At 42.1% G+C, this 13,515-nt stretch overlaps 1 protein-coding gene across 3 annotated transcripts in view; it reads left to right on the plus strand.

Annotated features, from left to right (window-relative positions):
* Window positions 1-1,910: 1,910 nt before the first annotated feature.
* LOC115187073 (protein EFR3 homolog B) overlaps window positions 1,911-13,515 on the plus strand; it is a 70,863-nt gene continuing 59,258 nt past the window's right edge. Inside the window, exons 1-2 of one of the 3 annotated variants that reach the window (XM_029746325.1) lie at window positions 1,911-2,071; window positions 2,752-2,901. In XM_029746325.1, coding sequence (XP_029602185.1) covers window positions 2,895-2,901 — 7 coding nt within the window. In that variant the 5' untranslated portion in view covers window positions 1,911-2,071; window positions 2,752-2,894. Of the gene's footprint in view, window positions 2,072-2,751; window positions 2,902-3,598; window positions 4,344-8,300; window positions 8,402-13,515 lie in introns of those variants that run through there. The other 2 variants (XM_029746310.1, XM_029746359.1) reach the window with 2 other exon arrangements.

Below are 13,515 nucleotides of genomic sequence, written 5' to 3' on the forward strand. Positions count from 1 at the left end.
GCTATTAGCGCGCACCGCCGCTAACTAACTAGCCATTTCACATCGGTTACATAAGGCACATCCTGTCACCACCTTACCATCTGGCATCAAATGGGGAAGCGGAGAGAGCCGTGCAAACCTTTAAGAAGGCCTGGACTAGACTCGAGGATCAGTCTGTGCCCACCCACCAAAGACTTCCCCATTTCCTGTTTACTTACCGTAACACACCACACAAAGTAACGGAACGTACACCGGCTGAACTGTTTCTGAAACTCCAACCACGTACCTGCCTGACATTGTTGAAACCAGACTTGTCAAACACTGTGGCAAAGCACCAGCTATAGCAGAAGAAAGCTCATGACAGACACAAAGACAGTCAGAGAATTCAAAGAGGGAGAGAGGGTGATGGTACGTGACTTAAGACACCCCAAGTGCCTGTGGAACTCAGGTGTGATCTTGCAACGCAGAGGACCCTTGACTTACCAAGTCCAAGTTGATCATCGCTATGTCAACGTTCATGTGGATCATCTGCTACGGTCCAACGCCCCAGCAGAGACATGCCAAGAGAACAAGAACAATAATGACCCCCCGCAGGACTATTTTCCTGACTGTGGACATACGGGAGAGACAGAGCCTGACCTTCCACCCGAACCTGGCCCACCACCGGAAGCCCAGGAGGAGCGGAGATATCCTGTTCGACAGCGAAGGGCACCTCAAAAGCTTGACCTGTGAGTTGAGCTGTTTCAGGAGGTAACCAACAGTAAAACAAACAGACACTTTTTTAAATTTTTTATTTAACCTTCATTTAATAAAAGGAACGAAAAAGGACATTACCTGGGCTAGTTATTAGTACAAATTCCATCTTCGGGCAGAATAATCCCCTGGATTTGTACTGGGCTCTGGAAAGTCTGCTTCAACCCAGTAGTTGAGAAATGCTTATTAATGCATTGTTCAGATATTGCATTAGTATTTCCCTAATGTATTTACCTTGTTCTCTGGGAGTTAAATGCTATGGGGGAGGAGTGTAGTATTGGTTATCTATATCTGTCGATATTAGTTACTATGCTGTTACTAAGCAGTAATGCATTAAGGCAGTGTTATGTTACAACGCCTAATAGAAGTGCACATGCGCGCTATTGGCCCGGGAACTGTAGGGCACGAAATGTTCTTACTAAACGACAATAAACTACTTCCGTCTCCCGGTAATTACTCGCAGTAATTTTCTCCACAACACAAATATTACACCCGCCATCCCAGGATCCTGAGCCTGTGTAGGGACCTGATTAAAACAGAAAAGCAGGCTGATTTAAATGAATTAACATTTCGTTACTGATAGTTTGTATGGACTTTTTTAAAATGTATTCGATATTTTTAGCCCGCATTTTTTCCCTTTTTGGATCCTTATTATCCTGTAGATAGCGGAATGAACATCTAATTGTTGCAAACGCCATTAAGCGAAAGAAGAAGAAGCAGAGAGCAGAGCAGCAAGACCAGCAGCAGCTGAACCCACTACTGCCCCCAGCTGGAATAACAATCAAGGTACCGTCAGTGAGGTGGTGCATCATCCAAGGTCCAGTGAAGATACAGTACTTCAGCATTCAGTCCATAGTCAGACATATACACATTTTATTGGTTCAGCCCAAATAAATATTAGATTAACTAAAGCAATTGCATTTTTCTTGTCCTAAATATTATGATAGACAATTATAGAAGTTCAAGAAAAAAACTAACTAATAATATGCTTAGTTAGGCTGCAGGATAATACAGCTAGCTAAATATCTACATTATTATCAATGTAGCTTACACTTTTGTTGTAAAAAGCCATTTATGGCTTGAAAACATCTGTCAAGAATGTCAAGGATGCTGCTCCAATAAGTGCACGTTGTTCTTGTAAACTAAGCTCGAGCGTGCGTGGCGATTTGGGGAAAGGATTGTACAGAATTTGACTGTACACTTTGTCTGACACGATGAACTGGGTGGACCCTTCTTCAAATTCAGGCCACGGGGGGTTTAAAGCGGTAGCTAGCTAGCAAGATAGACAAGGGATACTTTTCGGCTAGTCATCAATTTCATGATCTCAAGTCAACCCACGGTGAGAACGTTTTTTACGACCACTTCTTCATTCAAAATTGTAGTTGTCTTTGAGTGATTCAATGAGCCAGCTCGAGCTGACGTTATTAACTAGCTAACGTTACCTAGCTAGCCAAATGTGTGAATGCTGTTGTTGTGGCAAGCTAAGCAAACTACTGCTAAAATAACGTGATGCTTGCAAATTGACGTTAACAATATTAGCAGAGTTTCCAAACCTACTGTACTGTCTTTGATATTAACTAATTACTTGGTGTCAAGAGGGGAAATTATTAGCTAACTGACAAATGATGGCTAGCATCAGCATCTAGCTAGCTAGATAACGTTATCTAGCTAGTGTATGTGTCAATATATGTTAGCTATCTGACGTTAATTGTTTTGCAAGCGAATATGCTGTCAGATAGCTAGCTAATAAAGTGGTTGGTTATAGTTAATCATAATCTAGCTATCTGGCCAGACTACTTGTTAAAATGCTAGCTAGCTACACATGGGTTAACGTTACCAGTTAGAGTAACTGCTAACTAGTTTAGCTGACAGTTCATCAGTGAGAATTTGCATGTGTAAACAGCCTGAGAAGGCAGATTGTCATCTAGCAAATGTTTAACAATAATTTCCTTACAGTAGTTGCCTAATGTGCCAACTGTCCAACCTAGCTACTAGCTAACCTAACAACATTTTTCACAGGCCTAAGGGTATCCTGCGGTTTTCCTTTTGTGTCTGCCCCCGGAAAAGCATTACTTTGGGGGTCTCTCCCAACTAAACCTCGACACTGGATTAGACAGAACAAGCTCGTAGAGAACAACGACGCCTGGTGACGAATATTGAACATGACAGGTAAGCAATATCTGCAATTTACCCAATAGCTTTAATACTGTAGTACACAAGAGGGTTATGCATCCTGAATGCAGTGGAGGTCATTTCTAAGCTGAACTGCTGCAGAGGCTGAAAAGTCCCTGAGCTGCTTAATCAAAGTCTTCAGTGAATCACTCAAGGAGGTTCCCCTGTCCCTCTTATGTGATAGGTTGTGTGTGTACTAGTGTGTATGTATTTGTGTCTGTGTGTGTCCAAGTTCAGTGTATGCAAAGATCATTTTCCAGACGTTTCCCCAGCGTTGGTGACTGCTGGCAAACCTATCGCCAAGTAGCTGAAAGGCTGCCTCTCTGATCAATCAATCAAATGTATTTATGAGGGGCGGCAGGTATCCTAGTGGTTAGAGTGTTGGGCCAGTAACCAAAAGGTTGCTAGATCGAACCCCTGAGCTGACAAGGTAAAAATATGTCGTTCTGCCCCTGAACAAGGCAGTTAACCCACTGTTCACCGAAGGCCGTCTTTGTAAATAAGAATTTGTTCTTAACTGACTTGCCTAGTTAAATGTAAAAAGGCCTTCATTTTTTTATCAGCAGATGTCACAGTGCTATACAGAAACCCATCCTAAAACCCCAAACAGCAAGCAATGCAGCTTGTTCTCTCTCCCTCCCTCTCTTTCTCACACAGAGAGACAGAGGGTGGATAGTGAAGCCCATTGTGTTAGTGAGATGTTTATTAATGAGAGAGGGATAGAGAGGGAGGCAGAGCAGCTATAGAAGGGGCTAATCGCTAATCTCATAGTGCACTGAAAGCCAAGGCACCCAGGCTGTTCTCTCAGTTAGCTCCTCCACTAGCTGAAGAAGAAACACAGGACAGAGACTCTGAGGGAGACACAAGTTGTCTTCGGCAGAGGCCATAAGGGCTGTGTGAGTGTGTTTCTGTGAAATTCTTCACATTGGTTGGAGCTGTATGGAGGGTGTGTGTGTGGTGTTTTGTTGCTGAGGTTTAAGCTGGTGCGTATGTGTGAAGGGCGTGTTGTTAGTGGTCAATCCATGTGTTAAGGATTTGACAAGGTGGGTTATGGATATGTGTGTTTCTGTGTTAAGAAAGGAACAGTCTTTAGTTAGTGTTGTCAGTGACACTACAGGCTTGTTTGAGGCTCTGAGCGGTTGTGTAGATTTACGACAGGACTGATTTGTATGCAAGACTAGTGAGTAATTCTTTTGTCATGTCATTGGAACTTGATTTTATATAGCCTAGCCTATGTGTTTGTATGTGTTCCAGCGTATCAGTGTGTGTTTTTGTGCGAGAATTTGCTTCTGTGTGTGAGAGACTGGCTGTGTGCTTGAGTGTGTGTGAGCCGGTGTGTGTGTGTGTACCCACCATGCCCCTGCCTGTGCCCGAAGTCCCGGCCTCTCGGAGGCTGACACTGGACTGTCGTTTCCTCCTGGATCATCGCGTTGGCAGGGGTAAGAGGTCCCATCTCCACCTCGCTCTCTCTGTGTCTGTCTCTCTGTTTCTCTGTTCCTCTATTCTCTTCCCACTTCTCTCCTCCTACAACTGTCTTTTTGTTTCACTGTGGCTCAGCCTTTTTCCACACTCACTCTCTTCTTGTTTACTTGGGCAGTTAAAAAAAAAATTAGGTACAATATTAATATATCTCAAAATTACCCTTTTTGAATCTGTTAATTTTAAGACGTATTGTTTGGAACAGTAAACTCTACAAGTGCATCACATTTCCAGAGTGGGCTCTCTGCTAATTTTGAAGTTCTGATCCATTTTATGAGCACCGCCAACACAGTGAATGGTAAATGGATTCAAAGGGAACTCCCTGTGCTGGTGATTTGCTGAATGTGCAATCCTAAAGAGGGCTGTTATTGGTTTATAACCTATAATATACATTTATATGTAAAAGAAAAATAGGTCATATCATTAAAAGAACCAGAGTGCCACTCTGGAAATGTTGTGTGTCTGAAGAGTATATTGTTTCAAACAATATAATGTAAAAAAAGAAGACAAAAAAGATAAATCAAAAAGAGTTGTTTTGAGACATTCATACGAATGTATTTGAAAAATAGTATTTCAGAATCTAGACACTCCATATTTGAGAGCACATTATAAGGACTATGCTGTAGGTCTTCAAAGGCTTAAAATGGCCACTTTCATCATGATTTTGTAAAAAATGGTTTGTGATATAATTGTAAAAAGCATGTTAATCGGTTAACCGCCCAAAATACATTTGACTGGTCATGCTTATCGGTCTATTGGTTAATTGTCATAATTTAGTGGAATTAAATTGGCGAATGTGTATTTTCATTAGTCCTCATTAGTGATGCACCGATATGACATTTTTGACCGATATCCAATATTTTCCTTGCCATAAAAAAACGATACCGATATTCACAATTTTAACGGCCTTTTAAGCATTCTAGTACAGTTAAATAGTTAACATACACACGGACGCAGCGGTCTAAGGCACTGCATCTCAGTGCAAGAGGCGTCACTACAGTCCCTGGTTCGAATCCAGGCTGTATCACATCCGGCCGTGATTGGGAGTCCCATAGTGCGGCGCACAATTGGCCCAGCTTCGTCCGGGCCGTCATTGTAAATATGAATTTGTTCTTAACTGACTTGCCTAGTTAAATTAAGGTTACACCACACTGACCAAAAAGTTATTTTGTTGGCATTTACGTATTTCCCCATTACCAGTAAAGCATAATCAAAACCTATTTCTTTCACTTGCTGTGCTGTTTCGTTGTTCATTTGTTCAGTCGTTTCATTCTCAACCAAGATTTCTATCGAACGCTGTTTGGGTCTTTGCGTGTCAAAAAAGATAAAATAACACTAATTGACGTGTCAAATAACACATCTGTTTCAGTAGCTATAGTTAGCTAGCTAACTATATAGCTAGGTGTCATCATCTAAAATAACCCTAATTTATAAGACAGTTCTTATTTGACTAATGGTGGTCGGACCCATCTATGTGAAGCTAGCCACAATAAGGTTTAGCCACAATAGTGGACTTTGCGGTTTGCCTTCAAAATAAAAGTACAGCATAATTCTGCTATTTGTATTCATTTGCATTACTGTCAATGACATACTTTTATTTTGAAGGCAAACCTCAAATTCCACTATTGTGCCTAATCCTTATTGTGGCTAGCTTCACAACACAACCCGGTGCGGTCGAGCCTTACTAGCCAGATGAAGCTAGCTGGCTGCTTATAATGTTAGCTTTGGGAAACAGGGTTAAGTTGCTGACTTGCTATTTATTTTCATGAATTGAAGTTCAATTTCAATAGGTGAACAACAAGTGGCAACCTAGCTAATACTTACAAGGATTCCTAAATCATTGCTAAGAATAACGAAAATGACTGCAGGTTCTACTGGTCATTGTTTTCAGGCTGGTTGTATTGGTGCTAGCTAGGTACCAAGCTAAAGCTAGCTACCCCAGAAGTTGCGGTCAAACAAATTATGCTTTATTACCAACGCGGTATTGTAAACACATCGTTCGTGGCCGGTGTTGCTTTTTTGCAGACTTTTTTTGTACAGCTTTGACAGTGCTACTGTATCTTTTTTGACATGCAAAGACCCAAACGGCGTTCCGTAGTATGTATGTCGTGAAGCTAATAGCAGTGACGCCATTACTGTGTAACTCTGGTAGGGCAACATCTGAAACATAGCGCACTTGGTGGTGTGTACCGGTGCTCAACCAGTCGGCGAAAGCCAACATCACCCACGACAGAGAACGGTAGATTGTCAAGGGAAATTAATTCCATTATCTTGGCTTTAATCGATTTCACCTTATGAGTTGGCTCGCTGAAATTTTGTTCCTCTTTGAAATGACTGCTCGACTTGTTAACTGCTCGATCCACACAGCAGACATTGTGGGCTAGGTTAGGAATGCTGTGTTGCACATATAGCGCAACATTTTATGTGGCGTCATTACCTCATGTACCTACGTTATATAGGTATGCACGTCAGCTTTGACATTGGTTTTGCACATCGGGGCATTAAACTAGACACCGGCCAATACCGATGTTGGCATTTTTAGCTAATATTGTCCGATTCCGATATGTTCACCGATATGTTCACCGATATATCGTGCATCCCTAGTCTTCATGTGTCTTGGTAATTACACACACACAGCATGCAGAGCCTAGTTTGAGAAGCGGAATAACTTACCACATGTCAGACAGTGCGAGAGTAGCTCCTCAAAAAGCTTGTAATGGAGTGAAACGTGCTTTTAAAAGCCTGGTCAATGCGCAACAAATAACAATTCTAAATGCAATCCCGTGTTTACTGTTTTGATGGCCACAATTTAAAAAGGGCTACTATTTATATTTCTCTATCTGAACTCGTAATTTAAGAGCGCCATGGGTTATAGACAATGATAGGCAGGCAGTCAGTGTGTCACCCACCACTACAATGTCAGCTTGAGGCAGTATAATTGTTTGAAACCTGAATGTTTTACTTTACTTCAAATGATGAGGCGTGTCTTACCTTGCTTCAAAGTAGTCTAGTCAAAATCCAACCATAGAAACGTTTTATTTTTTATTGTAAAAATACTTCCCCATGCCATTAACCAAGATTTCTCTCCTGTTCTATTGGTTTTCATATAAATTTTCTTACGTTGTCCAGAAGCCAAAGGCACAATCCTAGTCATATTAGCAACCCATCCTAGTTGTTGCTATGAGATCCCTAAGGGAGTTTCTAATGGAGATGTTTATCTCTATCCCAGAACCGCTCGCGTTAGGTGTTCTGTTTACAACTGTGTTTTCCTGAGAATTGCATTTTGGTAAATGTTTGAAAATGTTTTACTAGCGGCTTCATTACAGGAATTGCATGTTCAATAATAGACTATCTGCGTTGCTTCTACATTTGCATTGCTTGCTCTTTGGGGTTTTAAGCTGGGTTTCTGTAAGTGAGGAAATGGAAAGACTGATGGTGGATGAGGGGGGGTGATGCGGGCGAAGAGAGGGAGCGAGGGAGCAGAAGAGTGAGTGGGTGGAGGGTTTCTTCCTCACAACCCCTGTAGGTGCAGAGCTGTTCCCCCCCTCTCTCTCTCTTCCCTCCCTCTCTCTCTCTCTCTTCCCCTCTCTCTCTTTCTCTCTCTTGTGTGTGAATTGTGATTGGATGGGAGGTGTGTGTGCGTGTGTGTGTGAAATCAGCGTCATTCTCTTGAGACTGAGCGATTGGGAGCGCAAACGGGAAAATCCAAGGTCATCGCAACACGCTTCTTGCTGATTCTGTCTGTTAGCCTTCTCGTACATGCGTGCGTATGTGTGTGTGTGCATTTTTATTGCAGGGAGCAAGCTTGTGAGCCTACAAGACTGTGTTTGTATATGACCGTGCACATATGTATTAATCCCAGAGAACACTGTGTGTGTGTGTGTGTGTGTGTATTTTTCGGTGTCTTGTTTGAACAGCAGTGTGTCTGTGTGTGTGTGTGTGTGTGTGAATAACCGTGACCGCATCAGAGAGGCTGCAGGCAGATAGTGAAACGCGTCAGCATCGTGATCGATGTATGGTAAGAATGCCAAGTATCCTTTTCTCTCTCTGTGTGTGTGTGTGTGCTCCTGCGCAATGTCAATCATACTCTGTTGAGCCAGTTTTCCTACATTCTCTAAATTCCATGGTTTCTTATCTTCCCAGTGATGGTCACTGCTCTGGACAGTCTGTAGGATATCTTATGCATGTAGACTAGTATGTGACTTGTATGCATATGGAACCGTATAAAATATAGTACTCTAATAGCGTTAACTGTAGTGTTGTGGTGGTACTGAAGAGGTGTCCAGCTGTGTCTGATCATGTACGTTCTAGGTGAACTATGTAAGTTGCTGCTTATCATCTTATACTGTCCCTGAAGTTGTATACGTCTGCTGGTCCTCTATAGTATATTGACATATTTGTGTGTGTGTGTGTGTGTGTGTGTAATACACACTCTTATTGCACTAGACTAATACATGTTTGTGTGTAATACACACTCTTATTGCACTAGACTAGTACATGTTTGTGTGTAATACACACTCTTATTGCACTAGACTAGTACATGTTTGTGTGTGTGTAATAGCCTAACACAAATGCATAGTTATCTATCGCAATATTATTTTTGGACAGTATTATATTGGTACTTTGACTCCAAGTATTGATAAAAAACTAAATAATATATGTATATGAGCACTAGCTAGTCTAGTCTGCTGAACCTGAGCCAAAACTCTGGTATTATTCTCCATCTTCTTTTTAAATAGTTTGCACTTTTATGTATTTCCCTGACTGATGAATACAACTTGTTTTCTCATGCTCTCTTGTCCCTCTGCAACAGACATATGGTGAGCAATGTGTTTGGAACATCGAATCGCAATAAAATCGCAGTATCAAATTGCGATACATATAGAATCATGAGAATCACAATACATATCGTATCATGATAATATGGAATCTTTAGGTCCCTGGCAATTTCCATGCCCAACTAGCTGTACTGCTAATATGGCATTTTGCCTTTCAACCACACACACTGGCTATTGACGTGTGTGTGTGTGTGTGTGTGGAGGTTGTTATGTTCCAGGAGGCTGTTGTTTATTGAGCTAAATTACTGTATTGATGTTGGTCCATTAGCTAAATGAACGGCTATCCACTGTTAATTTAGCTAATACAGGATGTTTTTAATTCTTTCCAATAGTGCTTCAATATGTTGCCATTCATTTAGCTGTGGTATGAATGCCACATGCAGTCTTCTCTTTGCGCTCACATTCAGTTCAGTGCATTACTGTACACTATAGAGCTGTATGGATCATGTTCATGCAAGTCCGAAGGTACATAGTTTAACTGATAGGTATGATGAGTGACGTACATATAGCCTAATGATATTGTGTCGTGTTTAGCTGTGCTCAGAGTAGGGACTGTGCTCATCCAGCATGTTTTCTCTCACCCACACAGCATTTGACACGTTCAGTGAATTGGAGATGTGCAGTATGTTCTGATCTTCTTTACGATCGGGGTGTGTGTGTTTGGCTGTGGAAATGTCTGCTAGTGATAGTATGTTGTATTGATTATGGATCCCCATTAGCTGCTACCAAAGCAGCAGCTACTCTTCCTGGGGTCCAGCACAATTAAGGCAGTTTATACAATTTTAAAAACATTACAATGCATTCACAGATTTCACAACACACTGTGTGCCCTCAGGCCCCTACTCCACCACTACCACATATCTACAGCACTAAATCCGTGTGTGTGTGTGTGCGCCAATGTTTGTGTTGCTTCACAGTCCCCGCTGTTCCATAAGGTGTTTTTTTTTTAAATATCTAATTTTACTGCTTGCGTCAGTTACTTGATGTGGAATAGAGTTCCTTGTAGTCCTGTGTGCGTCCCATAGTCTGTTCTGGACTTGGGGACTGTGAAGAGACCTCTTGTGGGGTATGCATGGGTGTCCGAGCTGTGTGCCAGTAGTTTAGACAGACAGCTCGGAGCATTCAACATGTCAATACCTCTCATAGATTCTCTCTGCAACTTTCAGCCAGGAGAGATTGACATGCATATTATTAATATTAGCTCTCTGTGAACATCCAAGGGCCAGCCGTGCTGCCCTGTTCTGAGCCAATTGCAATTTTGCTAAGTCCTTTTTTTTGTGGCACCTGACCACACGACTGAACAGTAGGCAAGGTGCGACAAAACTAGGGCCTGTAGGACCTGCCTTGTTGATGGTGTTGTTAAGAAGGCAGAGCATCGCTTTATTATATACAGACTTCTCCCTATCTTAGCTACTACTGCATCAATATATTTTGACCATGACAGTTTACAATCTAGGGTTACTCCAAGCAGTTTAGTCATCTGAACTTGCTCAATTTAGACATTATTTATTACAATATTTAGTTGATGTTTAGTGAGTTTTGTTCCAAATACAATGCTTTTAGTTTTAGAAATATTTAGGACTAACTTATTCCTTGCCACCCACTCTGAAACTAACTGCAGCTCTTTGAGTGTTGCAGTCATTTCAGTCACTGTAGTAGCTGACGTGTATAGTGTTGAGTCATCCGCATACATAGACACTCTGGCTTTACTCAGTCAGTGGCATGTCCTTAGTAGAAATTGAAAAAAGCAAGGGGCCTAAACAGCTGCCCTGGGGAATTCCTAATTCTAACTGGATGATATTTGAGAGACTTCCATTAAAGAACACCCTCTGTGTTCTGTTAGACAAGTAACTCTTTATCCACAATATAGCAGACGGTGTAAAGCCATAACACAAGTTTTTCCAGCAGCAGACTTTGATCGATTAATGTCAAAAGCCACACTGAAGTCTAAGTCAAACAGTGACGGAGGCTCTCGTGTTTCTGTGTCTGTCTGTGTGGCCTGAGTGGCACTCAATGGTACTCTGTCTCTATTTCCTATTAATGACTTTAACAGAGACTGGAGCTACAGACCATTATATTCTCTTCTACTTGGTCTGTGCCTGTGGGTGGGGCTGTAAATTTAGTGACGTTTGGTTGCTCTCTGTGCTGATAAAAATAGCAAGAAGTGGTGTGTGTGTGTGTCTCTCTCTCTCTCTATCCCCCCTCCCCCCTTATGTAATGGCCCTGAAGGCTCCCTGCTTTTAACCATCATGGTGAGCAGAGCACAGTGTGTGTATATGATTGCTGTGCATGTAGCATACAATAATGTGCTGGATTATCTTTGCAGTATGCACAGGTTACAGTGAAGCGTGCTGAGCACAGTAGGTAGGGAGTGTGTGATGACGTCATTTGGTCACGATACTTCTCGGGGATGCTAAGCACCCTTTTGGACACTCTGGGCAGAGGGGGGGGGGGGGGGGGGGGGGATAATAATAATACATAGGCCTAAAGGTTTTTAGGCAAAATAACCTAATCAAAACGGAAAGCTCCTTGAACGTGGGAATAGGCCAGGCCTATTGGACCAAAATCTATTATGGCCTGTTATATAGATAATAGAAGGAAAATTAACTAAACGTTTCAAAGATCAATTTTTTTGTTTATAAATACTTTGCTACAATGACACACACTTAGTTATCTACCCACCTTGTTCCTTTCTTTTAGCATGTGCACGTAAGCGAACCATCATGCTTTCGGGATTGCGTGCTTCGAGACAAGCAACACTGAAGCAAGTATGAGAGCACCAGCTGTTCCGGACAACTGTGTGATCACGCTCCCCGTAGCCGATGTGAGTAAACAGGTCAACATTCAGGGCCGGCTGGATTACCAGGACGTGTACTGTGAGCATACATACCGCCCCAACAGATCCACAGATGATGCAATCTTTATTGCACTCCACGCTGCCCTTTCCCACCTGGACAAAAGGAACACCTATGTGAGAATGCTATTAATTTACTACAGCTCAGCGTTCAACACCATAGTGCCCTCAAAGCTCATCACTAAGCTAAGGGCCTGGGACTAAATACCTCCCATGCTGCGACGCTGATCCTCAACATGGGGGCCCCTGAGGGGTGTGTGCTCAGTCCCTTCCCGTAGTCCCTGTTCACCCATGTCTGCATGGCCAAGCACGACTCCAGCACCATTATTAAGTTTGCTGATGACACAAGTGGTAGGCCTGATCACCGACAACGATGAGACGGCCTTATACGGAGGAAGTCAGAGACCTGGCAGAGTGGTGCCAGGATAAAAACCTCTCCCTCAACGTGCTCAAGGCAAAGGAGATGATCCTGGACTACAGGAAAAGGAGGGTCGAGTCCGCCCCCATTCTTATCGCCGGGGCTGTAGTGGAGCAGGTTGAGTGTTTCAAGTTCCTTGGTGTCAACATCACCAACAAACTATCATGGTCCAAACTAGAGGTCGACCGATTAATCGGAATGGCTGATTTAATTAGGGCCGATTTTCAAGTTTTCATAACAATCGGTAATCGGTATTTTTGGGCACCGATTTCTTATTTTTTATTTTTTGGGGGGACATTTTTATTTTTTTTACACCTTTTATTTAACTAGGCAAGTCAGATTAAGAACACATTCTTATTTTCAATGACGGCCTAGGAACGGGGGTTAACTGCCTTGTTCAGGGGGGATTCGGGGATTCGTTTTTGCAACCTTCCGGTTACTAATCCAATCCAACGCACGAGTAGCCTGCATGGCAGGCTGACTACCTGTTACGCGAGGGCAGCAAGAAGCCAAGGTAAGTTGCTAGCTAGCATTAAACTTATCTTATAAAAAACGATCAATCTTAACATAATCACTAGTTAACTACACATGGTTGATGATATTACTAGTTTATCTAACGTGTCCTGCGTTGCATATAATCGATGCGGCGCCTGTTAATTTATCATTGAATCATAGCCTATTTCGCTAAACGGGTGTTGATTTAACAAGCGCATTTGCGAAAAAAGCACTGTCGTTGCACCAATGTACCTAACCATAAACATCAATGCCTTTCTTTTTAAAATCAATAAACAAGTATATATTTTTAAACCTGCATATTTAGTTAATATTGCCTGCTAACATGAAATTGTGTCACATCTCTAGCGTTCATTGCACGCAGAGTCAGGGTATATGCAACAGTTTGGGCCGCCTGGCTCGTTGCGAAATAATTTGCCAGAATATTACGTAATTATGACATAACATTGACATAACATTGACATAACATAACTCGTAAGCATTCATTCAGACAGCACTTTCGTGCGTTT

This window comes from Salmo trutta, chromosome 1 (assembly GCF_901001165.1).
Source record: "Salmo trutta chromosome 1, fSalTru1.1, whole genome shotgun sequence".
NCBI lineage: Eukaryota > Metazoa > Chordata > Actinopteri > Salmoniformes > Salmonidae > Salmo > Salmo trutta.